The following is a 25,950-nucleotide window of genomic DNA, read 5'->3' as shown; positions in this document are numbered from 1 at the left end:
CTCAGGCTGTGGGACTGTTTCATTGCTGTGTAGACTTCAGGCTTGGACTGGAGCCCAGACTCTAGGATGTGTGGATGAGCCAGCCATGGGTTTTTCTTTGCTGTGTAGACATAGTTCCATTCTCTTAGCTCATGGATTCTTTCAGCTTGAGCTTCCAGCTGATGCCTTAATTCAGCTTTGTCTGTTGTTCTCATTGTTCCATCAGCATGAAAGAAGAACACAGGCTCAGGTCCTCTTCAGTGCCAAAGAACAGTTGCCACTGAAACATCATCTCTTCATCTTGCTAAGGGCAGGACTCTGCGGAAAACAATTCCTGGATTGATAGCTGCTGTGATTGTCCCTCCATTGTCAAACTTAAATTTGGTCTTCTTGGCTATGCCTGCAAATGTTTTGATGACAGAGATCTTGACTAGGCTGAAGAAGCTATGTGTTCCATCAGAATCAAGTGGACCTGTCACAGATCTCTCCATTTATTCTTCATCCACAATAGGTACATATGCAATTGCTGTGCTCTTTCTTTGTTGCAAGCTTGTGCTTGAAACCAGACCAAAATGGAATCACATGAGAGTGAACAATAACGATGCAATTTGGTATTGGTAGGACATTATGAAGTAGTAGTCTTAAGAGAGTCCAGGAGAGATCTCAGACATTGTTCATTTATAGGTGACAAGAGTTTTTTTTTCTAAGTGTTTTTTTATCGTGAGACAGTCCTGGATGTGTTCTAGGTTTTTCAGATACTGCACATTGCATACGAGTGTCTGATTGCCTGGGTAGTGTAAGTGACTCTTCTTTCTCATGGGTCAGTGATATTTCTTGTGATGCTGAACTATCTGCAAACTGTTCTTCAAATACCACTCTAGCCATTGAAAACAAGGTATCTTTCCATCAGTGCTCTCAATGCTGGTGTCTGTATTACTGTCTCCTTCATGGATGAGATTTCTACCAGCATGAAGTGGTGTATCTCCATTTGAAACTAACATACCCCTCTGGAGTCTTTCTACTTCAGTTTTTGTAACACTAGCGATGAACTGCCTCAGCTCATCATAACTGCAGAATCCATGGAGGTACAGTACGTCAATTCAATTGTGAGACCCAAACTCATGGGTTAAGCCATGCCACAAGACCTGTGTGCAGTGGTGTGATCATTTTGGAACACTTAAATACTATGCACTCTGCAACTGAGAGACAGCTTCTTTGAATGTCTTCTGAAGGTCGACACCACTGGCTGAATTTTATGCCTCTTTATCTACCAACCAAAGGACAAACTCCTGCACCAACTGGGGCACAAAAGTAGCTGCCCTCTGTAAACTACAAACACCTGACTTTGGATAACACTCTGACGCTTTCATTTTGGTTATTTCAGACCGAAGGATTGAAGCGGCATTATACAAAATCACTTGTTCATTTGCAAGCTATTCATCAGGCTCATTTGCCAGAAGAACATCCACAAAACATTTGGATGAGTTAAGTTCCTGCTTCAGATGACTAGCAGCTTGGATATCATCAGCTAATGTTATTGTGCTGCATGGTTAATGGTAGATATGCCTTTCCCATGCTGTTCATAGAATGAAATTGCAGAACCATAGTGTTTTTCTAATCTTGCCTATAATTTGCTGCTAGAATAGCTTTCAGTTTCTACATCTGAGGGACATAGGGCTTTATATCTTTGTAGCAGCTTGGACAGAAAAGCCTTCTTGTACATAAGAGCATTGTCTATCTCTTCTACTAGCTGATAAAGTGCAATGTCATAATGTGACTGTATTGTTGCAGTGAAACTAGATGGTTTTGCTTTAAGATTCTTTTTACTCAGAGGAAGAAGTCATGTTGAGTGACAAAAGCAATCAAGTCTTCTACAGATATTCAGTGCAACATGTCATCATCTTGTCTTTGAAGTGCGACCTCCCGTAGATGGGTTGCTCTCAAATGTTCCTATTTTATTAAGTTTCTTGTCTTTCTTGGGTGGTTTTCTCAAGCAAACAGTGCAACAGGCCCGATTGCTGGAGGACATGCTTGCTCTGGTGGCTTTAGAAGCAGATGAACATGATGGTCTCTGATCAGATTCAGAATCTGTTTTCTTCCCTAGGTTCAGTAAAACTCTGACATGTGCAACATTCAACTTGCTTGTGTATTTCTGAAAGCAACCCCTGTGACAGAGTATTGGTGGCACATCATCTAAACTAGAAAACTCATCCAGTAGCCACCAATACAATTCATCTCTCCTGACTTCTGCTGCCAGCATCACAGAATTCTGTCCAGCACTGGTTGCTTTGACAGTTTTGCATTCTTTCGATTTTCTTGACAAATAACACATTTTTCCAAGTTTGTGAAGAGTATTTTTCTCTTTGATGTAAGCTTTAAGGGGCTTGTGTCCTCAATGTCTTCATATACTGTAATTTCTCTGTAGTGGTAAAATTATTATATTTTTAGCATTACCACCACCACTATCACCATTTTTCATTTTGTACATTGTATACAGACTTATGTTAAATTAGATATAAATTAGATCTATATGTTAGTTTCAAAATTACCATTTTAGAGCACTTTGATTGAAGCCCAGTAAGAAGCTGTGTATTGTCATCTCTAACACTAACACAGAGTGTCACTGAATTAAAAAGTTAATTTCTAGAATATTTGAAAGACTAGTACTGAATACATAGGCAATTACAAATTAATTGCCTATATATGCAGACTACATTGAATGTACTATATTGTATGTACAAATGGAGAAGCATTACATTAGGAATTCACATATATTTATATCTACCCACTCGCCGTACAAACCCTGGGCACGCAATCTACTGCTACTTCAATATGAGACTCATCTGGTCAGCAAATTTCATTTGAAAATATAGAAAACTATTATAATCACTTGTGACATACTTTGACAATGAAGAATATGCGATGTGAAAACATTTCATGTTAGTATATTGCAATACGTTGATATTTGACATTGTTGCCACATGCTAAACCACTTCATCATTTCTGTTAAAAAAAATACTTGCCCATGCAAAATCAATACAAACCTTTTAATACATTATCATTTGGACACACATTGGTGTTTGACCAATAAACACCACATTAAGGTGTTGAAATTAACTTAAGCAGTAAAAACTGTAGGTGTAGTCATGTTGCAGTGTTTCTGGAACTGTGCAAAAAAGAAAAGGAGGACTTGTGGTACCTTAGAGACTAACAAATGTATTTGAGCATAAGCTTTCGTGAGCTACAGCTGACTTCATCGGATGCATTCAGTGGAAAATACAGTGGGGAGATTTATATACACAGAGAACATGAAACAATGGGTGTTACCATACACACTGTAACGAGAGCGATCACTTAAGGTGAGCTATTACCAGCAGGAGGGTGGGGGGGGAAAAACCTTTTGTAGTGATAATCAAGGTGAGCCATTTCCAGCAGTTGACAAGAACGAATGAGGAACGGGGGGGGGGAGAAGGGGCGGAATAGTTTTACTTTGTGTAATGACCCATCCACTCCCAGTCTCTATTCAAGCCTAATTTAATTGTATCCAGTTTGTAAACTAATTCCAATTCAGCAGTCTCTCGTTGGAGTCTGTTTGTGAAGTTTTTTTGTTGAAGAATTGCAACTTTTAGGTCTGTAATCGAGTGACCAAAGAGATTGAAGTGTTCTCCAACTGGTTTTTGAATGTTATAATTCTTGACGTCTGATGTGTGTCCATTTATTCTTTTATGTAGAGACTGTCCAGTTTGACCAATGTACATGGCAGAGGGGCATTGCTGGCACATGATGGCATATATCACATTGGTAGATGCGCAGGTGAACAAGCCTCTGATAGTGTGGCTGATGTGATTAGGCCCTATGATGGTGTGCCCTGAATAGATATGTGGACACAGTTGGCAACGGGCTTTGTTGCAAGGATAGGTTCCTGGGTTAGTGGTTCTGTTGTGTGGTGTGTGGTTGCTGGTGAGTATTTGCTTCAGGTTAGGGGGCTGTCTGTAAGCAAGGACTGGCCTGTCTCCCAAGATCTGTGAGAGTGATGGGTCGTCCTTCAGGATAGGTTGTAGATCCTTGATGATGTCTTGGAGAGGTTTTAGTTGGGGGCTGAAGGTGATGGCTAGTGGCGTTCTGTTATTTTCTTTGTTGGGCCTGTCCTGTAGTAGGTGACTTCTGGGTACTCTTCTGGCTCTGTCAATCTGTTTCTTCACTTCAGCAGGTGGGTATTGTAGTTGTAAGAACTCTTACACAAAGTAAAACTATTTCCTCCCACCCCACCCCCCACTGTTCCTCAGATGTTCTTGTCAACTGCTGGAAATGGCTCACCTTGATTATCACTACAAAAGGTTTTCCCTCCTCTCCCCTCCCCCCGCTCTCCTGCTGGTAATAGTTCACCTTAAGTGATCACTCTCGTTACAGTGTGTATGGTAATACCCATTGTTTCATGTTCTCTATGTATATAAATCTCCCCACTGTATTTTCCACTGCATGCATCCGATGAGGTGAGCTGTAGCTCACAAAAGCTTATGCTCAAATACATATGTTAGTCTCTAAGGTGCCACAAGTACTCCTTTTCTTTTGCGAATACAGACTAATACAGCTGCTACTCTGAAACCTGTCATTGTGCAAAAAATGACACTTTCTCATTTTGGGTACCATTGTTTCACCTCACCTACAGCCGTATGGCACCACTTGGCAGCTGCTTATCATACTTCATCTAGATGAACATAAAATAAGCTTTGAAAGGATATGTGATGTGGGGGGAGTGTAGGTTGGGTACATTAAACTCCAGAAATATGTCCCTTTTTGGAGAATTGCCCCATGCCTGAATGGGACGAGATCAGAGTGCATTAATGAAGTGTTAATGCGCAGCAGCAGGGTCCACACGGACAGTTTGTCTGCAGCAGGCTACGACAGGGTAGACTCACCCCCCAGTTTGCCACAAATTAAATGTTCATGCAAATAAACCCTTAATTGTTCTTAATGTTTTTAATGTATTGGACTGAATTTGAAATTAGTTTAATTACAAAGTAGATAATTTTTTGCCACATCTGCCAAAGATCATATGCTCAACTGCATAGGTTCCTAAGGCTGATTCCTTCTAAACACTTCTTGTCTGTCTCAAACCTCAGCAATCAAACCAACTAAAATTAACCCTTAAGATGCTATGAAATTCTATACCCATTGTTATACACTTCCACGTAGCTTTACTCACAGTAACAATTGTTGCTTAAGGGAGCATGTCACGTGAGAGTAAAACTTTTGAACTGAAACAGGTAAGTTTCTGAACCAACAGTTAACCAGCTAATTGCATTTCTTGTGTGAGACAAGCTGACTTCCCTGACACTGGGGCAGATGCTGTGTCCTGGCCTGTTCCCTTTGCACTGGTTAGGAAGTTTGCAGCAGGCCCAGAGCTGGCACCGCTGGCTCCTAAGTCACCCTCCCTGCAGCTCTTGGTGAGACAGGCAGGATGAACAAGTGTGGTGAAAGTGAGCTATGTTTTGGCTATGATCAGTTGGTCATTGGTTTCTGGGGGAACACTGCAAGCTGGCACAAGAAGCTGAAGCATTCTCAAGGCTGCTGTAGCCTGTGCTGGAAAGAGGGGCTGAGCAGAGAAAATCATGGCACCTTGATGTGTCCCACTTCACGAAGTGTGATGTCAGTGAATCAAAGAATCTGAATCATTATCCGGATATGCCATTTGGAATATGTTTTTTCCCCTGCTAATTACTTTAATTTTTCTGATGGGAATGGGAGAGACACCAACATAGGGTGAGCTGTAAAGATGCGACGTATTGATAGGAATGCAGAAATTTTGCTTGCACTGCACCGTTTTGCAAAGCCTGCCTTGAATCTTGAAATACATGGTGATCTCTGCATTGCTACCCCAATATGTATTTCTGTTTCTTAGGTGACAGAAAGAGAGCTGAAATCTGGGGGTTCAAATACTCAGGTGACAGAAAAGAACAAAAAGGAGTACATTGAGAGAATGGTAAAGTGGCGTGTAGAACGAGGAGTGGTTCAGCAAACAGAGGCTCTAGTCCGTGGCTTCTATGAAGTAAGTAACAAAGTTGCTCACGCCATCTACCACTCATGATCTGAATGTGACAAGCACAAGGGCAGCCTACTGACAATACCACATCAGTGCACTGTGGTGTGGTTAGGAAGATAAGTTTAGAAATGAATGGAATTCTCAAAACCTTAGCAGGCATGGGTAGTAGCATCAGGAGATTGTGTGTTTAATGTTAATGATTAAGGGAGAAGGTAACTGAATGTGAACTTGATCCTGCACAATAAAAAGTGATGAATGGAAGAAGCAGCACAGGTAAACCTGACCTGCACTAATGAGATTATTGCTATCCAGTCACAACAATATTCCGATCTCATAGTAAAAGTAAAGCAGAGAACATTGCACATAGCTAAGCACCACACTGGTAAGATGAGGACAGCACTTAGGCTTTTGTGTCCTCAGACAATTGTACATACTGCCACTTTTTCACCATGCACACTTGCAAGTAAGGGAGGGGGAGCTCAGGGTAGGCTTATTACTGTCAGTGCAGACGACCATGCCTTGATCTTATTTGCACCCACATGAGGCTTCTACTTGCCAACCTTATGCACCCTGCTGTGTACCATACAAGGACTTTCAGGATCAAATCTTCTATCTGCTCAGACTACAGAATATAGTCAGTTCCCAGAGTCTTGCCTTTCCTACCACTCGTGCCTGCCAATCAGAGGCACAGAGAACTGGAAGATCACAATCAAGGAAATAAAATAAATTGCTAAGACATTATCCTAGGTAGCTGTACCCCCTCAAGGTTCCTTCCCCACTCTGAACTCTAGGGTACAGATGTGGGAACCTGCATGAAAGCCCTCACTAAGCTTATTTCTACCAGCTTTGATTAAAACTTCCCCAAGGCACAAAGTCTTTGCCATTGGATTAGGTAAAACGCTGCCACCACCAAGTGCTTTAACAAAGAACCAGGGAAAAAGACCACTTGGAGTTCCTATTTCCCCAAAATATTCCCCCCAAGCCCTTACACCCCCTTTTCTGAGGAGGCTTGAAAATAAACAAAATGAGTGCAAATCCCTTGGATTTTTAAGACCCAAAAAACCCAATCAGATTCTTTAAAAAATCAGAACTTTATTAGAAGAACAAAAAAAGATAAGAGAACAACTCTGTAAGATCAGAATGGAAGATAATCTTACAGGCAGTCAGATTCAAAACATAGAGAATCCCTCTAGGCAAAACCTTAAGGTACAAAAAGACACAAAAACAGAAATACACATTTCCTCCAGCATACCGAATTTACAAGCCAAAAAAACAAAGAAAACCTAATGCATTTTCTAGCTAGATTACTTACTAACTCTACAGGAGTTGGAGAGCTTGCATCCTTGATCTGTTCCCGGCAAAGGTATCACCCAGACAGAAAGACAAAAGCCTTCCCCTCCCGGCCCAGATTTGAAAGTATCTTGTCCCCTCATTGATCATTTTGGGTCAAGTGCCAGCGAGGTTACCTTAGCTTCTTAACCCTTTACAGGTGAAAGGATTTTGCCGCTGGCCAGGAGGGATTTTATAGCACTGTATACAGAAAGGTGGTTACCCTTCCCTTTATATTTATGACAACCCCATAGAAGTCTCCTTTCATTCAAATAGAATAAGAATTTCTGGCATGTTTGGATAGGATGTGTCCTGTCAAACCACATTTCATTTTCCTTGTGTATGTCGTATGCTGTCCTGGCCAGAGGCTGAGTTTGTTAGCTAATGAGCTACAACAATATTAACTGTTAGTATTGGCTTTGGTAACTATGAAAAAATTTCAGTCTATAAAGCATAGTGAACCTGATTCTTCTCTCACTTACCCTGGTGTAAATCCAAATTTATTGAAGTAAAACTAGTGCAGACAAGAGGAGAATCAGGCTCAGTATACAGAATTGTAAAATGATTTTTCTTCTGTGGTTATTTCAGTTTTTCAGTTTGTTCCATTTTCCAGTGGCAGTTAGGTTCCTAGGCTGCCCAAGCACATTTGAAAATGCCCATAGGCATGTATCTGCATCATTAGACACCTAAGTACCTTTGAAAATCTGACCCCCTAGCCACTAGTGACTGTTCTAAGCAATAAAGGCTTTTTGAAAGATGCTGTATAAAATACTGTAGTGAAGTATGGGTTCCAATTTTTCTTCTTCTGTTGGGGGTTGGAGTGTGAGGAAGTGCAGAACGAGCACATGATTGAGGAGAACTTTCCAGTGATAGTGAGACATACTGTATCCTTAAGGAACTCATCACAGTACGGTTTGACATCTAGCATTCTATACTATAAACTGTGGCTAGCCCTAATATATAAAATGCTGGATCTCAAGGTTGTGTTAATGGGCGTTGCTCCATTGAAGTCATTGGAGCTATGTCAGTTTACGTTAGCTGAGGATCTGGCTCCCAGAGTTGCACTGTGGCAGAATTCATGAAACTGCTCAACCGCCACAAGAACTGACAAAGACTGAAAAGCTGTATATTTGTTTCTTTATTCCATGTTCATCTGAGTACTGTACAGTTTTGAAGCGTTTTTTTTAATACCATGAAGAAGATAAACCTCAGTTTAATCACATTTTTCAGAGTAGCAGCTGTGTTAGTCTTTGTCCGTAAAAAGAAAAGGAGTACTTGTGGCACCTTAGAGACTAACAAATTTATTAGAGCATAAGCCATGAAGTGAGCTGTAGCTCACGAAAGCTTATGCTCTAATAAATTTGTTAGTCTCTAAGGTGCCACAGTACTCCTTTTCTTTTTTCTCAGTTTAATCATGCATGAAGTACAAAGGCTGCTATCTTGTAACCATATTCTGACACAGACTAAAAGTTATATAGAAAAATATACCCTACCTTTTGCAAATCTGTTACGCAGTTGACCATTAATATCACTTTTCAGAAGAGATGCGGTAGGAAGAAGTCCTCTGCACAAACTATTCATTTTTCCTTCTGCTGTTCCATTCTGATCAAATCTCCTCATAGGTCAGCATCGTTTTCAATTAAAATTCTCAGCAAACTCACAAAAGAAGAGCAACTGATTTATCAGCAGGTGATTGGAATCTGACTGTTGACACAGTCACAGTAGGCAGCTAATCATTGGAGCCGTGACTGGGTTTTTCTAAGATAATGCATCTGCTGTACTTCCAGTCCAGAGTGGGCTCAAGAATGGTTTGTGTTTCAGGTTGTAGACTCCAGGCTCGTCTCCATTTTTGATGCCAGAGAGCTAGAGCTGGTGATTGCAGGCACTGCAGAAATAGACCTCAATGACTGGCGTAACAACACAGAATATCGTGGAGGTAAACTATCTACTCATACTTAGTAGGACCTTAATTATTATCAGGCCACATCCTGAGATGCATACTCAGTGTTTGCTCTATTTTTTCTAAGGGAAACTCCCATTGAATTCAGACAGTTTCTCTCAGGAAGGACTCAGTGAAAACTAAATAAGGACCTCATGATTTGGCCAATAGACATGTTAATACTAGAACAGGTCTTGCAGTTTCAACTCAGATCTTACTCAGACAAAATTCCCTTGACTTAATGAGAGTTTTGACTGAGTAGAGACTGAAGAATTTAGCCTATACTTTATTTATATTGAAGAATATGAGTAAAATCCTGGCCGTATTGAGACAATGGCAAAATTCCCATTAACTTTAATAGAGCCAAATTGTGCTCCCAGTTACACTCTAACAAAATGCAGCACTATCTTAAAGCCCCCAAGTCAAAGTGTTTCTCTTCTTCATTCAGCATCAGCACTAAACCCCCTGCCCTGACTAGTTGGACTTATTTTGTTTTGAACAAAGCACATAGTGTGTGCAGGTAGTGTTGAGTAATGGGCAAATGGGTTGTCCCCCCAGGTCCCTTGGCTCTGCAACACAAAAGAAAACTCAGTGGAGTTGACCTGTCCTCCCCCATAAACACAATACCCAAATTTTGGCTGCTGGCTGACCACCAACTATTCTTATCTATTTGTTGCTTAAGCACTGAGCTACTAGCCATAAAGAGGATCCCTATAATGGTTTTCATGTTTAACTCTTCTGCATAAAGTGTTATCTCAGGTGGTTATTTAAATATAGTTATTGAGCTAGATTGAGCGTGGGATCATTCTGGCTTTCACTAGCATAATCTCAAGCCCAGAGCTCCTGTGGTGGAAAGTCTGCCAGGGAAGGGCTTGCAGTAGCCATTCCCCTCCAGATGTTGGAGGCCAGTACAACCCCAAAAGGGACTGGTATTGGCCACGAAGAGGGTATGACCCCTTAAAGTGATTCATACCTAGGATGCAGGGAGCTAGGCCAGCACCTTCCTATGCTAGCTTCACTGTCTGGACCATTGATTTAATTTCTTTACTCCTCTTATTACATTGTTTTAAAGAAAAACTATTGAATGTTATCTGCTCTAGATGTAACAATTTATCCAGCTCTACAGCCTTGGTTGTATTTGGGAATCAGAAATGTAGCCTTTCCATCAAGCTGTCAGGAGCCATATAGAATATCAACTTTAGTCATTTATTTTTAACATGGATAACCATAGTATTTGCCAAAATGTTTTGGGAAAGGCCTGTATACGTGAGTTATAAATGTGAGTTTTGCTGTACATGGAATTTTGTAAGTTTCAAATGAGTTAGCTATATTAAGTTATCCAGAGGTGAGAAGACAAGAGGGCTAAGACATAGTTCATCCATCATTAGATCAGTCCTTTGGCTGAGGTTTTGTAGCAAGAAAAGCTATCAGCTCACATTTCTTTTTGTGGAAATGTATTGAAATGGTACATCATCAGATCCAGTTCCCACTTAACTTGTATGTTTCTAATCTCTCTCTGTCAGGTTACCATGATGGGCATATTGTAATACGGTGGTTCTGGGCAGCAGTGGAGAGATTTAACAATGAACAGAGGCTACGGTTCCTGCAGTTTGTCACTGGAACATCTAGTGTGCCATATGAGGGGTTTGCAGCCCTTCGAGGGAGCAATGGTCTGCGGCGCTTCTGTATAGAGAAATGGGGGAAAATAACATCCCTTCCGAGGTATGTCTGTATTATGAATAAAATCTTAAATGCTGTGGAGAAGATGAGCACAACACTTCTATTCAGTGTGTCTGCCAATTAATGACAGTGAATACAAGAGCAGCAAAGGACAAATCTCACTTCATCACGACACAGCCACTGAACCTACAATTGCACTCAGTGAATGGTGGTTTCTTTTGGTATCCTTTATCTTTAGAAATGGGTCAAACCAGACCTTCACATTTGGACTCCTTTAAATAGTAAGGAATGGTCAGGATGCTAATTCCTCAGATCCAAACCAAATCTTTTTGTGAGATTTCAGAGCTCGTGAGATTTCAAATCGTGTCTCTGACTCAGCCATATACCCGTTTCCTAGCCCAAGTCTCATAGGGATTCAAATCTGAACACCTGTATTGTATCTCATTTGTTCTATTTGGTCACCCCACTATTCAGCGTGTCATAGACTCATAGGGCATAAGGGACCACCAGATCATCTAGTCTGAGCTCCTGCATATCAGGGGCCACCAACCACCCAGCACCTGCACACTAAACCTGAATACTAATGTGTATGGGACCATTAGGAAGCTTAGTGAGGACATGGGCTGTAGTCAGTGTGATGGTACCACCAAGCTTTATATATCCATTTTAATCAGCTCAGTAGGTGCAGCTGAATGATTTACCCAGTTTCTAACAGATTGAAGCTTACTCGAGAACTTGCTGAGGCTCACCCAGACAAGACTGGAATAACGCATGTAGGCTGTAGGAAGATTTTGGGAGAAAGGCAGAGGCAATTGTCTTGGTTTAGGGAAAGTGCCTGGTGTTTATGACATAGATTCACTGCCTGGGCATCTTGTTGGATTCCACAGCTACACCAGTGGCCAAGAATATTTGCATCCATTTGTGTCCAACCATAATAATAACAATAATACCTAGCTCTTATATAGCACTTTTCATCAGTAGATCTCAAAATACTTCACAAAGGAGGTCAATGTCATTATCCCCATTTTACAGATGGGGAGACTGAGGCACAGAGAGGTGATATGGCTTGCCCAACAGACCAATAGCAGAGCTAGGAATAGATCCTGGATCTTCTGAGTCCTAGTCAGTGTTCTGTCAACTAGACCACACTGTCTTCCATCTAGGTTGTGACTTCTTTTCTTGAATGTGGATGTCACTATGTCTAGCCATGCTTTTGTCTCCTTGAGATTGTACTACTGCAATGCACTCTATATAGGCTACATTTTAACACCATTAAGAGATTTCAGCTAAGGAAGTCCCCTATATGCTTAACAGTCCTCATTCAGGGAAGACCTCTCACCTGTGCTTCAAGATCTACACTGGCTTCCAGTTCATTTCCAGGAGGATATTCAACGTGTTGTTCTTGCCCTATAAAGCCCTCAATGGCTTGTGACCTGTGTACATTAGAGACCACCTCCAGTTAAGAACAGCTGAGGTGCTCCAGCATACAGTCCTTTCAGGAAACTGGGGGAATTAGCCCTAGTTTTATCTGCACTGTGAATTAGCCCTCATTTCATCCACCAGTGATCAGGCAACCGTGTAAGCTGTTTTGTGCAAACCCCATGTCAAGCAGCGGTAAGCTGCACTGTTGCTAACTGAAATTAACATATCTGCATTAGGGGTTTGCTCCAGTACAGCTGTTCTGATGGGTGGACAGGGATGGCTGGAATCAGGGCAAATCCACAGGGTAGACAGGCCTGGGAGGATGCTGTTGACCAGGCATTTTCAAGGAGAATCCTTTGACTCTATCACATTCTTCTTACTTGGTTTGACAGAGAACAAGTCTAACAACTTTCCTGGCATTCTGCAAGTCCCATGTGTTTTCCAAAGTCTTTGAGAGATCCAGAACCATCTCTATAGATGGGCTATAGAGGTGGTTATGGACAGTCCTGACTATGGACATGAAGAATCACAAAAAGTACAAGTTCCAGGTTGTGCAGCATTTCCGTATAAATCCATCTACATTAGACTTCTCAATGTGAAGATGAGTGGGTTTTGTAGTGTGTATGAGAAACACCAGGCTGACCTGTCAAGGGCTAATAAGGTAATTTGCCATTTTCTGCTCTGCTTAACTTTCTATGTTAACCTAGGCATTGCTTATGACCTAGAGTCAGTTAGCCTCAAGATATTCAAGCTAACTGCCTTAAGTTTGTCCACTGATTACTCAAAGTCTCACTCTCCCCCAAAGAAGCCTTCTCTCCAGGTCAGAGCTGCAGAACCCTCTAGAACTTTCTGAGCTCTGCAATCCAGAAAAATGAAGCAACCATTTCTGATGGGGGAAAAATCCAGGTTGTTTACCATGAATTACCATCTTTATTATTTAATAATTGTAGAGTGCTCTTGAGTGCATATAGCAGCCAGAAATATATAAAACACCAGGGCCAAAATGCCAAAACCTGGACACTGAAAATTAAGCTCCTAAATCCACATTTACTTGAACTTTTTATTTAGATGCCTAATTATGGATTTATTTAGAGGCTTAAAGGGCATCTAACCATATCCTCTAGGCACTCAGGCATAACTTTAAAATGCACACTAAGTGTACCAATTTAAGGTAACTCACTACAAATCCTCCTCCCCCTCAAACAATTCCCCACCTCTACATTTGCACTTATTACCCTCCCGCATTTTCTAATGTATGGGGAAAATAGATGACCTTTTCCATGTGCCCTAGAAGTAATCAGATTAGGTCAGTTAGGTGTTCAAATACAGATTTAGGATCCAGCTTTCAGCTTGAGTTTTTTCATGAACGCTACAAGATTCTTAGGCCCCAGTCCACCAAAAATTATGACTGTTTCTTATGCCATAGAAATCTGCAAAAGGTTGCATAAACCTCCAAGCAATTGGCTTCTTCAGCGGAGCCTGGCACAGAGATGAATGTGGGGTTGCTGGGTTTTATGGCAAGGTCTGGTCTAAACATTTCCAGGTGTTTTACAAAGTATCAAGAAAAGTTTTAAATATTTTGTAAGAACCCAGGGCTCCCTCTTTGGTCTCTTCTTCCTTCTCCTGATAGCTGTTTTAGATGTGTGACTCTCCCATACACATTGTCCTTATACGTTAGTGACGCAGTGTGCAATTGCTCCTGTTTTGTTTACCAGTGAACACAGATGTAGTAATGCCAAGCACTTGCCACAACATGCAGCCCTACCAGCAAAGACACATGGTGTGAATTTCTGAGATGAAATGATACTTGTAATAGTACTACTATTAATACATAGCAATTATGGTAGGGCTTTCTGGAAATAGCAGTGTAACCACAGCAGCAGGAGGAGCCATCCACCCAAGTACTTAACAAAGGCTGGTCTATCCTGAAAACTGACATATTTCTCTCAGGGATGTGAAAAATCCCCCCTCTCTCCCAGGAGACATAGGTGTTCAGACCTGACCCCCAGTGTAGGCTGACAGAAGAATTCCTCCATTGATCTAGTTACTGCCTGCTGGAGAGGTGGATTAACGACAGTGATGGGAAAACCCCTCCTGTTGCTGTCATGATTGCCTGCACGGATGTGCTACAGCGGCGAAGCTGCAGCATTGCAGCTGTGCCACTCTAGCAGTTTAAATGTAGACACAGCCTAACATCCTGGACAGGATTGTATTCAGGGTGCCTAGCCCCTCAGTCATGGGTACACTTCTATTTTTAGTGTGGTACTCAATTAGAGCTAGCATGGATATGTATTCTCAAGCTGGAAATTAGACCTCCAGCTCCAAGTGTAGACATATCAACAGGAGTCATGACTTTGGAGTGGTTTGGAAGATTTTGACTCCAGGGGCTTTATTCTAACTTCACTTATGCTGGTGTGAATCAGGAATAAATCCACTGAAGTCAGTAGAGTAACACCGGTGTGAAACACTGGTATAAGGAATATCAGACCCAAGAAGTGGATTATTTCCATTATGCATGGGAAATGAGACATGGGTTATTTTATTCTAGTCTACATTTATGTATCATGTATACCCATTAGAATAAAGGCAGCCAAAGCAGAAAACAGATCAGAGATATTGCTCTACTCCCAGACCACAAGAACGTGACTCTGCAGCAGTATCCAACCAGAGTGTGTCTAACTCCTACAGGACTCTGTCAATGTAAAACTATGGTTTGTTTTTCCTCCACACTGCTGCAGCGAATCAAATGAGATACCACAAACTAGGTAACAGAGTCCAGGCACTTAATGTTATGTATGCTGATTTCTGTTCTTCAGGCCCCAGGTTTACTCTCCCTGTTTAGTATGGAAGACTTCCCTTTGAAATGCAGCAATTATATATTGACTCCCAGTGCTTGGTTTTTATTAAGTTTCCCATGGGGGAAAGATTGTTCTACTGTTTAGGTTTATAGCTGGATGAAGATCTGAGAAAACTTCTTCCCATCTATAGCCTTGTTGAAGCAGGGGAGCTCTTATCTTGTGTCATGCAGATTTTTGGCTCTCAGCCAACTCCCTCAGTCTCCCAAGATCTTGACCTTAATTCCCCACCATACTTTAATGAATACCAAAAAAACCTTCTTATATTAAGCCATGTAGCTGTATCTAAAACTAAGGAAACAACTTCACCTGAAACGTATGTGAAAAGAGAGGGAAAAACTTTCTGCTACAGCTGCCTGAGAAGACAATGCCCTCTGCTAAGAGCTTGATCCTGAGAAATCTGAACACCTATACCTCCCATTGGGACACATCCTGAAATCCTTACTCTGTTTCTCCTTCACAGTCAGGCAAAACACTCATTGGCTTGAAGGAGAATTCTGCCTAAGTAAAAACCAAATAAGGATTTGGCCCAGCGATTTCAATAAGAATTGCAAATAATTTGTACCTGAGAAGATCAAGCCTTTACTTTCTCAATCAATATAGAGAATTAGCTCACTTTCCCTTGAAAGTGATTTTAGTTCTACAAAGTAATTTATAAGTACTGTACCAGCATATTGTCTGCAGTTAGCATATGCAGATTATCAGTAAATATTTGATCTTACATAAATGATCTCTCTAGGTCCTAAGATATTTATTAGGTACCTATCATCATAATATCCAAAACTGCCATATAACAATTAAGGTACTGGATGTACAAACAGGCTATAAACACATCATTTCCCCCTTTCCTAGTGGTGTGTATGTTAGTTTTGCTTGTTTTGTTATTTTTTTAATCCTGGGTCCTTCTCCTCATCCTCCTCCCCTCTCTTTCCTTCTTGAGTCCCTTCCTCTCTCCTAATTGCCCTATTACAGTTCAGTCTAAGGGAGATGATTATGGGATATAATATAATTCTCCTATTCAAAGTATAGTTCCTATATTGTTATTCTTTATATTCTCATTATCTATGTGTTTGGCAAGATTTCATGCTGACAATAAAATGTTACTAGGACAGACAAATATCTGAGGCACAAACTGATTCAGATATGTGACCCTTGGAAAACTGGTCCTCCTGTAAAGGAAGCATAAACCGTTTTTGTTGAAGACAACAGAAATATAACCTTAGAGCCCATAAGCAAAAAATTCTTAAGCAAAAAATTCCCAAGAGGAACCATTGAGTGTTTCCCTTCACAAACAAAGAGGAACAAAAGTAAATATTGGTATGGAAGATCTGAGAGATTTGAGGATTGTGGCTGGGAGTTAGTACCTCTCCCCAAAAAAGCAAGGTGAGAGGAATAAGTGGCCCATTTCTGTCTCTCTGGCACTGTTCTGTCAGAAAGCAAACCTTATTACAGCTGACAGGTTAAAGCCATAAGTTTGACAGGGGAGGGTTGTGTGTGCATTTGTTGCCTTTGGACTGTCAGCATTATTAGGATTAAGGGAAGTGACAAAAGAAGAAGAATGCCAAGAGCTTAAAAGCTTACATGTAACTTTTAGAGAGGACATTTAAAAGGCGAGAAGTAGCAATGGAGACACTAAGAGAGATTTAGAGATTCAGACCCCCACAAACTGCTAGGAGTTATAACTATAGACTGCAAAGAAGAAAGAAATGTAAATTATCAGTTGATAGCTTTTCTTCCTTCAAGACAAGAGCATTATAAGTAGGTCATGATTTAGATTACTTTATCTTATGTTTTCTTCTAAAAGTGTAGGGGTCAGTTTTGTAAAAGCGTAAATACTCTGCTCTTTCGAGTTTGGGTCCTCATACTTGCTGAACATGCTCTCATAAATGTCAACAGGCTAACAGGTCTTGCTAGAGGCTTAACTGAAGGAAGAAAGCCTATTCACAAAATGTAATTATTGTTTCTTCCCTTGCTCATGCAGCATTTCCTCTCCAATACACACAAAGGGCCGAATACTGCAGAATGCTGAGCCTCTCCTGCCATGTTCTCAGTACAGTGACATCAGTGGCCATAGAGGCTGCTCAGCATACCTTAGGAGGTGCTCAACCCCTTACAGGATTGGGCACAAAGTTAAGGGACTGTGACATTACAGAAAATGTCCCGGCCTCTTAATTGACCTATGTGCTTAGGAATCACATAGCATATAATATAAACAACCCAAGTGCTGAGTTGAGTGCCTTTTGTTTCAGCTGGAAAAGGAAAGGGTTTCAACTTTCAGCTGCAAGAAGCAAAAACGAATGCCTTCTCAGCAATACTGAGAAGGAACAGGGAAGGCTTATCTTCCTCCTGTCCATCCCCCTCCCCAAACCAAAAATCAGAACTTGTCACTGCATTACATAAGCAGACACTTGACACCCTGGCCCCAGATTTTGGCCCTTGCAACAAAGAACAGGAAATGACAGCTGGCCCACTTACAACACTGCAGAAGGAACGTGGAGAAATTTTGTTCTTAGTTACTGGTGTAAAACTAGGCTGACTCCATAGACTTCACTGGAGTTACTCCAGATTTACATTAATATAATAAAACAGAATTTGACCCCATATTTTGTCCTTCAGCAATGTATAATACCTACATGGTGGTTGGCCTGAGAGTTATTTAGTTTCCCTTTTTTATTTGGTTGTTTGGGGATCTTTTTGTATGACAGATACTTTTGGGTTAGAGGGTACAAATGTTTTGTTTGGATAAATGTCCAAACATCTCCAGACATTTTGAGGTTCCCTTCTCTTTTTTCCCTCCAATAGTTCCTCCCCGATCATATGACCCCGTAACAATCTGCTATACCCTGCTGTTTACCTGCAGCCCTCCTCTACATAAGCCTTTGTCCTGTACAAACCCATAATCCAATATTTGCTTGTATGTCCAATGAAGGGCCACTTGTATGGCTCTGAGGACATACAGTATGTTAGGTCCTTACCTTCCATTCAAATTGTAAAGGAATAACACAAAGAAGATTCTTCTCTGCCCCTAAATGCTTTTTATGTGTGACACTCAAAAGGTTAATAATGGCTTCAGTTTTGAGGGACTTTTTTTCAGAGAACTGGTAATAGGAAAATGAGTAGGTCTGTGCTCTGAATCTGGCCCAGATGAAGAGTGACTGAAAGTCATCAACATCAGAAGCTTGTTCACTGGCTTGACTGAAATGAGTTTGATTATCTCAATCCAGTTCCTAGTGGACAGGTGTCCACATCACAGTAAACACCATTGCAGGTAGCACTAATCAGCACTTCTGCTGCTAGTCTCTGTAGAGTCCTGTGACTGAATGGACCAAGGGAACTCAACCACCTTCTAGCTCCTGAAGGGGGTTAACACACATTGGTAGGGCTTAGTGAGGATGGCTGAGGAACACAAATAATGGTGGAAGGCTACTCATCTCTAATGCATACACTACACGATGCACTCACCTGTGAGATGTATGATAATAATGACTTTCTCAAGGTTCATTTATTTCTCTAACTCCTTTATGTTCCCAGTTCATTTCCAAAGGAAATTGCTTCTATTGCATACTCTCTCAGAGAATAACCAGTTTACAATCTTTTATTCAGAAAAACTAGTAAAAGCTCTCCTGACTGAAATGCTGCAGTGCAATGGAGACTATGCCTCTGGCTGTTTCAATTTCCTGATAGCTTTTAATGATTCAGTGTGGGTGCCTGATAATCTCCCCTTTCAGTTCTGCAAGTCTCATGCCAACTAATCTGCCTTCAGCCTGGTTTTTTTTGGTTGGCCTAACAAATGAGCACCAGAGGTTAAGAGAGAGTCTACTTTAGGAAGGGCTCTTCTGCTTCAGTTCATAGTAAATAACATGCATTAAAGGATGAGATCTGAGAGCTGGAAGTAAAACAAGGTGATTGATTCTAAAAATACCAGGAGCCAGATTCTCACAAATCACCATAGCTCCATTGGCTTCATTGCAGCTCTGCCATTTTACAGTAGCTGAAGATCTGGCCTGATGTGGATGTGAAATACCAGACATGAACAACACCCATCACCATGCCTAGGGCGTTGGGGGGAAAAGAGACATATATGTGCACTCCCTACAGAGATAGATTAAGCACAGCATGATGGATTACTAATTAGCAAAGCTTTGAGGCTGTTGGGGATATTTGTAAAGGTCAGTGTGTTTCAAAACTAAAAATCAAATAGCATTTTTATGCTGAACTGACTGGAACAATTTTTGTAAGTAATTTAGGGTTAGCCTCCCATTCTTGGGGCCTCCTAGTCCCATAAAAGTGTTTTAAATCTTGAGGATTTTTTATCAGAAGGGTTACTACAAGAAAAGGAAATAGTAAAAGATTTAGCAAAGCCAGAATACAAATGGAAATCTTTCTCCCGACTCAAGCGTGATTTAAAACTAGAGTTGGTTGGAAAATGGGGACATTTTTTCATGGGAAACGTGTCCCCTATTTTGTTGAAAAACTTCAAAATTTATCAACTAGCTTAGATTGTAAATTCTTTGTGAGAGGGACATCTTGTCTGTGTTTGCACGGTGCCTAATACAATACATAGATTCTGACCTGCTGTACAGCACAGACTACAGAACTTCCCCAAAATGATTCCTAGAGCATATCTTTTAGACAAACATCCAATCTTGATTTTAAAATTGCGAGTGACAGAGAATCCACCACAACATCAGTAACTTGTTCCAATGGTTAATTACTGTCACTTAAAAATATACACCTTATTTCCAGTCTGAATTTGTCTAGCTTCAACTTCCAGCCATTGGATCTTGTTATACTTTTCTGTGCTAGACTGTAGAGCTCATTATTAAATATTAATTCCTCATGTAGGTACATATAGACTGTAATCAATGGGGTCCTCATCCCTGACTAGAGCTCCGAGATGTTACAGTAATACCAATAAAAAATAATAATATTGAAAACCCATCCTCATAACAAGTGAGCTACAGAAACAGCATTCTGCTTTCTAGAGACCTTCCTCTTTCAGGCACCCAAAGCAGTCGGTTTTGTAGTGTTTCCGGTTTTCCCTCTGAACCTACAGTTGTCAGCCCTGTCTTATTACTCTACTCACAGGGCCAAATTTACCAATACATTCCAACTGTTTTATACCTGTCCTCTAGTGCAGAGCTTAACCAGCCACTTAAACCAGGTGTATAGCTGCTTTGCATTTCTGGAACAGCAGAAAACAACCAAAGTGGCACCAGTTAATATTACTCTGTGTGAAGTCTGGGGCCTTAATTCCACAGAGAGCCCCACATTTGCATAGGAAATTCACCCACATGGAGCTTATTGCAGGTTCTGTGCCTAGTGAAGGATCTAGCCTGTCATACAGATACTTTCTTTTAATGCTTAGTTTGTCTATGTGTGTGTGTGTGTGTGTGTATATATATATATATATATTCAAATTGATGCATGTATATTTTTAAAATATCTTCTGGCTCTTTGGATTTTAGGGGCTTTTATTTTAACACTTAGGCTTTATTTATTTAAAGCTTTTTAACCATTTAGAGGACATAAGTGAACTTTCGTCAGAATAAGCAGTGTTTTCTCATTAATATATTTGTTAAAAGTAAATGAAACTTACAACACTGCATTTTTCCATTTGCAGGGCACACACATGTTTCAACCGCTTGGATCTTCCACCCTACCCATCTTATTCCTTGCTGTATGAAAAGCTGTTGACAGCTGTTGAAGAAACTAGCACGTTTGGACTTGAGTGAGGGAATTCAGGCACTTCTGGTATTTTCCTGGCTGATGATGTCACCTTCCTTCCCCACCATCATATGATCTTGGTTTTCCATGTTTTTATTTTTTAAAACAAAAATCAGGATTGACAAAAGCTGTGCATGAAGAACTGCCTCCCTCTAAGATCTAACCTTCATGCTTTCATCCTCAGTTTCCAATGGACTGCTAGCCTGTATGCAATAGAAAAACAGCTGTCTCAAGGTTTCTGTATATCTCCTCATACCTCCATTAATAATAATAAAAATACGAATGCAGGTTATGTTACACTTGACCAAATGTTGATAAATGTTTACTTCCACCTACGTTGATTAAAAAATAAATAACCTCATCAACCATTCCAAGCTTCTATATGCCTGTGTCTTCTAAACAAATCCACAGTTCATCTCACTTCTTACCAGTTGAATTCAGTCCTGGGAGGTGGTCAAGTGTTTCTTTCATCCATCCTTGTTTTTCCTGTCCATATCGTCCATCATAGAGATACCTATGAGTAAAACTGAAATTTTTATACCTGGACTCAAGATTCACATCAACCGGAACTGGCCCAGACATATGATGCAGATAAGACATTAAAAAAAACAAACACCCTGTAATGCAATGCAAAGTATTCCAGTGATTGCTATGGATGGTTACTTGCCAGTACTGGAAAGAACTTGCACTTCAGACATTTTGGGAGGGGCATCTCTATTGTAATGTTTACCACGCAAGAAGCACAAATCTGTGCACACTCAAGAAGGATGTCTCATTACGTAGCATAAAGGAGAAGGATCCCTTACCTAAATATTGTACATGACAAAGAAAAGGGGACTGAGAAGAATGTTCTGCTCTTGTTAATATCTTTGGGTTCTGTTTACTGATTCTTTGTTATCTGATGTTTAAAACACCCCCTTACAAATGAGAAGTATAGACAATCCTGTCCCTTATATCAGAAGCCATTTATTTCTTGTCAGGCAGGGCTAACTTCTGGTTGTTGTTTTTTCCCTTTGTTGTCAAATGCAAACCTCCATAACCTCAGAATTGGTTGTGCACAGAAGGGTTTAGACAAAGTTCTGTTAAATGTGAAGCTGCAGTGAGATTGTATCTCTCTTTTGCTTAAACATTTGTAGCAATTCTTCTTGGAGTGAAGCCCAATGACCTGCATGGCCTCATTAGGTACCAAATTAAAGATCCAGTTCTTTTCTGGTGCCTAATTGAGACCTCAAATTCTTTAATTTTGTGGGCTTCATCTTCCAGCTCCAAAGCCAGGAAAGGCAAGGCACACAGCAGCATTCTTGTCTTTGATGGGTATTGCTGAGGCTATTACAATCAAACCCACAACACTGGTTGTCTCCAACTTTTAACCTTTGCTGCCCTTGTTTTCCAAAACTTATTGTGGATTGAAAGTGTTTGTCTTAACTGGGAAAATGTGAAGTGAGCACGATAGTGTCAAAGAATACCCATTACAAAAACTAAGTGAAATATACAGGGTAATTCTATCTTGATACGAGCAACAGCTCACGTGAAATAGATGGCAGTCAGATACCACACCCATCTGTGTCTCTGTTACTATGCTCATTTTGTTGTTATACTTCAGAAAGCTGTCAGAAAGATGTCATTCAACATCCAACACATTCTGTTCTTATAAACCTACCCTTCAAAGAACATAGTCAGGCCCAGCCTTTCCATGCGTTTTTACTGACCGACATATTTAGCTATTAATACGCTAATGTGTATATGATTGTTTTCTAATATTTTTGAATGACTTTCTTCTTGATTTTAAAGTTACTGCATGTCTTAATGGTGACAGGTAAAGACATGCTTCTAAGCAGAAATACTATGTTTTGGTTTAATCAGAATATGAATTTTTAAAGTGCTCCATTAATTCTACTTCACTAATATCTGATGGCCATTTAATAGTATTTTTATTATGTGTTTCTTTTAAGTATTTATTTTAGAATACACATTGTTATTTATTTATTAAATTATTTATTTATTTACTTATTTGTATAACGGTAGCCACTAGGGACCCCAACTATGAATCAGGGCACCATTGTGCTAGGTGCTGTACACTTGTGTAAAAACACAGCCTCGGTCCCAGCTCTCATTTCTATGTCATATACTATGGGTGTTAGCTCTGCAAAAATTATGTAACCTGCTTCTTTATGCCTCTGTTACATCAGGGTGAATTATAGGAGACTGCATGGTACCAGGATTGCCACAAAGGCTCTGGCTCTGATGCTGCAGTGTGCTCAGCAATCTCGACCCCATTCAGTGGGAGCATCTCATAGGCTGGGTCCCAAAGGCCAATTTTTTGTGCAAGATTCCTGTTTCATCCCTGATAGAATCATTACAAAATGACATGCATTATATTTAATGCTCGGTGTCTTCAACAATACAAGAAAATAAGCAGAGACAAGTATCCATCTGGTTGGTCCCAGGTTGGCCAAAGAAAACTGTACATCAAGAGCTGTCTCACTAACATAAAAAAAGGGGAGGAGGGGGGAATTCCAGCCTTTAGATAACTGTATAGTTAGAATTTTTTAAAATATTTCAAAGCTGTATTTTATTAAAAAAATAAACTATTTTTTGTAGCATAATGAAAGACATTTGTATTTGCACAGACAGCATCTAGCCCCAGACAGAAACAAGAAAGACTCGCTCCTGCATTCCTTCTTCAGATCAGGTTCTGACATGGGCCATATGCTAGGGGTTAGAATAGGTTGTAGGTATCTTCATACGTGACAGGTACCGTGTCAAGCAACTTGGCGATCTGGATAAAGAAAATATATGACATGGCCAGCTTATTTTCCATCAAAATCTCTGGCAAAAGCACTCCTGCATGGAAATATTTCAAAAAAACTGGTTTCTCAGATGATTCTGATGGCATCAAAATAGAAACACCCTGCATATTCTTGGATCAAAAATAATAGTAGGGGAAAACAAATGACTCTTTTCCTTCCTGTCCTCATAATCCTTCTACACATGCTTTCGCTAGACTTGTCACCAAAACATTGAAACTGGGAAAAGAAAACACCATATTTTATCTGTTTTTTCCCCTCCAGAAACTTCATCTGATCCTACCTTTTTAATTCTCTTCCACTGACAAAGTCCTTCTTAAGTGATTTTCACCCATTGACGTCTCTGGGATAGCATTTCTGGTGATGGTTTGCGTAGTTAAGATCTCACAACAGGAACAACCTATCCATGTCTCTTATCCATTTATTGATCCTTTCTTTTTTTAAAAAAGTATACACAAGAGGCACTGTTTCCCCATGTTCTTCCATTCAAATTCCACTCCTTACCTATAAACGAGAGAGAATTCTGCAGATCTGCACATTTATCGTAAACATTTGGATTATTCATGAGAGCCATTTTTTTCTCAGCCCTTCCTCAGGAAGGAATAAAAGGTTTTCCACAAGGAAGACTACTGTGAAGAAGGTTAAAGATGCACAGAACAATCATAACCCATTCAATTCCCTTCACCCCAATTCCCTTCTTAAAATGTTGTGTTCTATCATTATGCTAAAATATGATATCTGTATTGATAGACAGATTTTAGGCTGCAAGAAGGAAAGAACAGAAAAACAGATAAGTGTTGTAAATGATAGTCTTTTAAGTTCTGGGGTCCAAAGGCACCACAAAACTGAAAGCAAATAGGCCAGGCTACATTTAGTTTTGCATAGAAACCATGAGTTTTGTAAAGTTATGATGAGAAAATATAAATGTTACCCAGTTTGCTCAAGTGCATATGAAATTCAATGAAGTGTGGTCGAATTGTGAATTTGCAACCTAACCTGAAACCCAGACTGTTTTGTTTTTTCAGATTTCATCATAACAAATGTTTGATATAGCCCCAGATGGAAACAGTGGAGATTGAAATCATCACACCAGGTGGGGTAGGGAGTAGAGAAAAGGACATAATTTGGAGGGAGAGTCAGCTAAGACCTTTGAGTAAAAAAAAAAAATTTTAATTATTTTCATATGTATATATACTCACATACATAGATATAATCTGGAGGGTTAAATTCATCCCTGGTGTTAATCCTGCTAATATGGATGGGGTTCCAGCAGGATGAAATTGGCTTTAGAATTCTTTGATTAATTTATGTTGAAATCATGAATGTTCACCCTGTCTTCAGAGCAACATAAACAGGGCTTCCCAGTGAAGATTAAACACTTTCACTCACATGCAGACCAACAAACCTTTCTACAACAAATGTGGTGCTTATTTTATTATTATTATTATTGCTGTACCTCAGAGTTTGTTATTAAAAATGACTGCAATATATTACAAACCTGGGATAGGCTTTCCAGCTATCACAAAGTCCAAAAAATTGGATTGTTACTTTCTCCCTAGTGAGTCATGTAGTCCCTTTGTTCTAGCAGACAAACAGATGCCTGTAGATAGTAGGTACTAGGTATAGTAAATATTGTACCATTAGCCAAATTCCCTGCAGCTTCCAATTTATCTAAAATAAATGTCTATTATTGTTTTGTTAAAGACTTCGTACAAGTCAATGGCAGTAAAAGTCCTCATTACTGGACTGATTTTGCTTATATTGACAGAAAAATGTCACATGATACTCAGGCTGCGCTTTCTATTCAATCATATCACTATACAGGAATGTCAATAAAATCACTTTGTTATGGCATCATGTGTACTGTTTATTAAAAATAGTTTCTTTTGTGCAAGATGCATTTTACTATAATGGGGTAAATTCATACCTGGTGGAGCTCCATTGACTTGCGGAGTTGTGTTGCACACACCAGCGTTGGATCTGGCCTGTTGTCTGCATTGCACAGTCTTTCAGGCCTTGTGTCTTATCTCTGATTCCCACATGCATAGCACCAAAAAGTGGAAGCACAGAAATGACTGTGGGGTTGATAGCAGCTTCAATTGCCTAGACATGTGCACTTCAGTGTATGCAGATATGGCCCCATACTCCAAGAGCACCATCCTAGGGCCA

The 25,950-nt window shown here is 40.2% G+C and overlaps 1 protein-coding gene across 5 annotated transcripts in view; it reads left to right on the top strand.

Moving 5' to 3' along the window:
• Positions 1–25,629, top strand: part of HECW1 (HECT, C2 and WW domain containing E3 ubiquitin protein ligase 1) — a 353,214-nt gene extending 327,585 nt beyond the window's left edge. For all 5 annotated transcript variants that reach the window (XM_073332820.1, XM_073332821.1, XM_073332823.1 and 2 more), the window contains 4 exons: positions 5,882–6,028; positions 9,173–9,287; positions 10,814–11,012; positions 20,871–25,629. In XM_073332820.1, the coding sequence (XP_073188921.1) occupies positions 5,882–6,028; positions 9,173–9,287; positions 10,814–11,012; positions 20,871–20,982 (573 nt within the window). In that variant the 3' untranslated portion in view covers positions 20,983–25,629. The remainder of the gene's footprint in view (positions 1–5,881; positions 6,029–9,172; positions 9,288–10,813; positions 11,013–20,870) is intronic.
• Positions 25,630–25,950: the final 321 nt, after the last annotated feature.

The sequence above is a fragment of the Lepidochelys kempii genome, chromosome 2 (genome assembly GCF_965140285.1).
Source record: "Lepidochelys kempii isolate rLepKem1 chromosome 2, rLepKem1.hap1, whole genome shotgun sequence".
NCBI classification, from domain to species: Eukaryota; Metazoa; Chordata; order Testudines; family Cheloniidae; genus Lepidochelys; species Lepidochelys kempii.
This window is presented reverse-complemented; position numbering and strand designations above follow the sequence as displayed.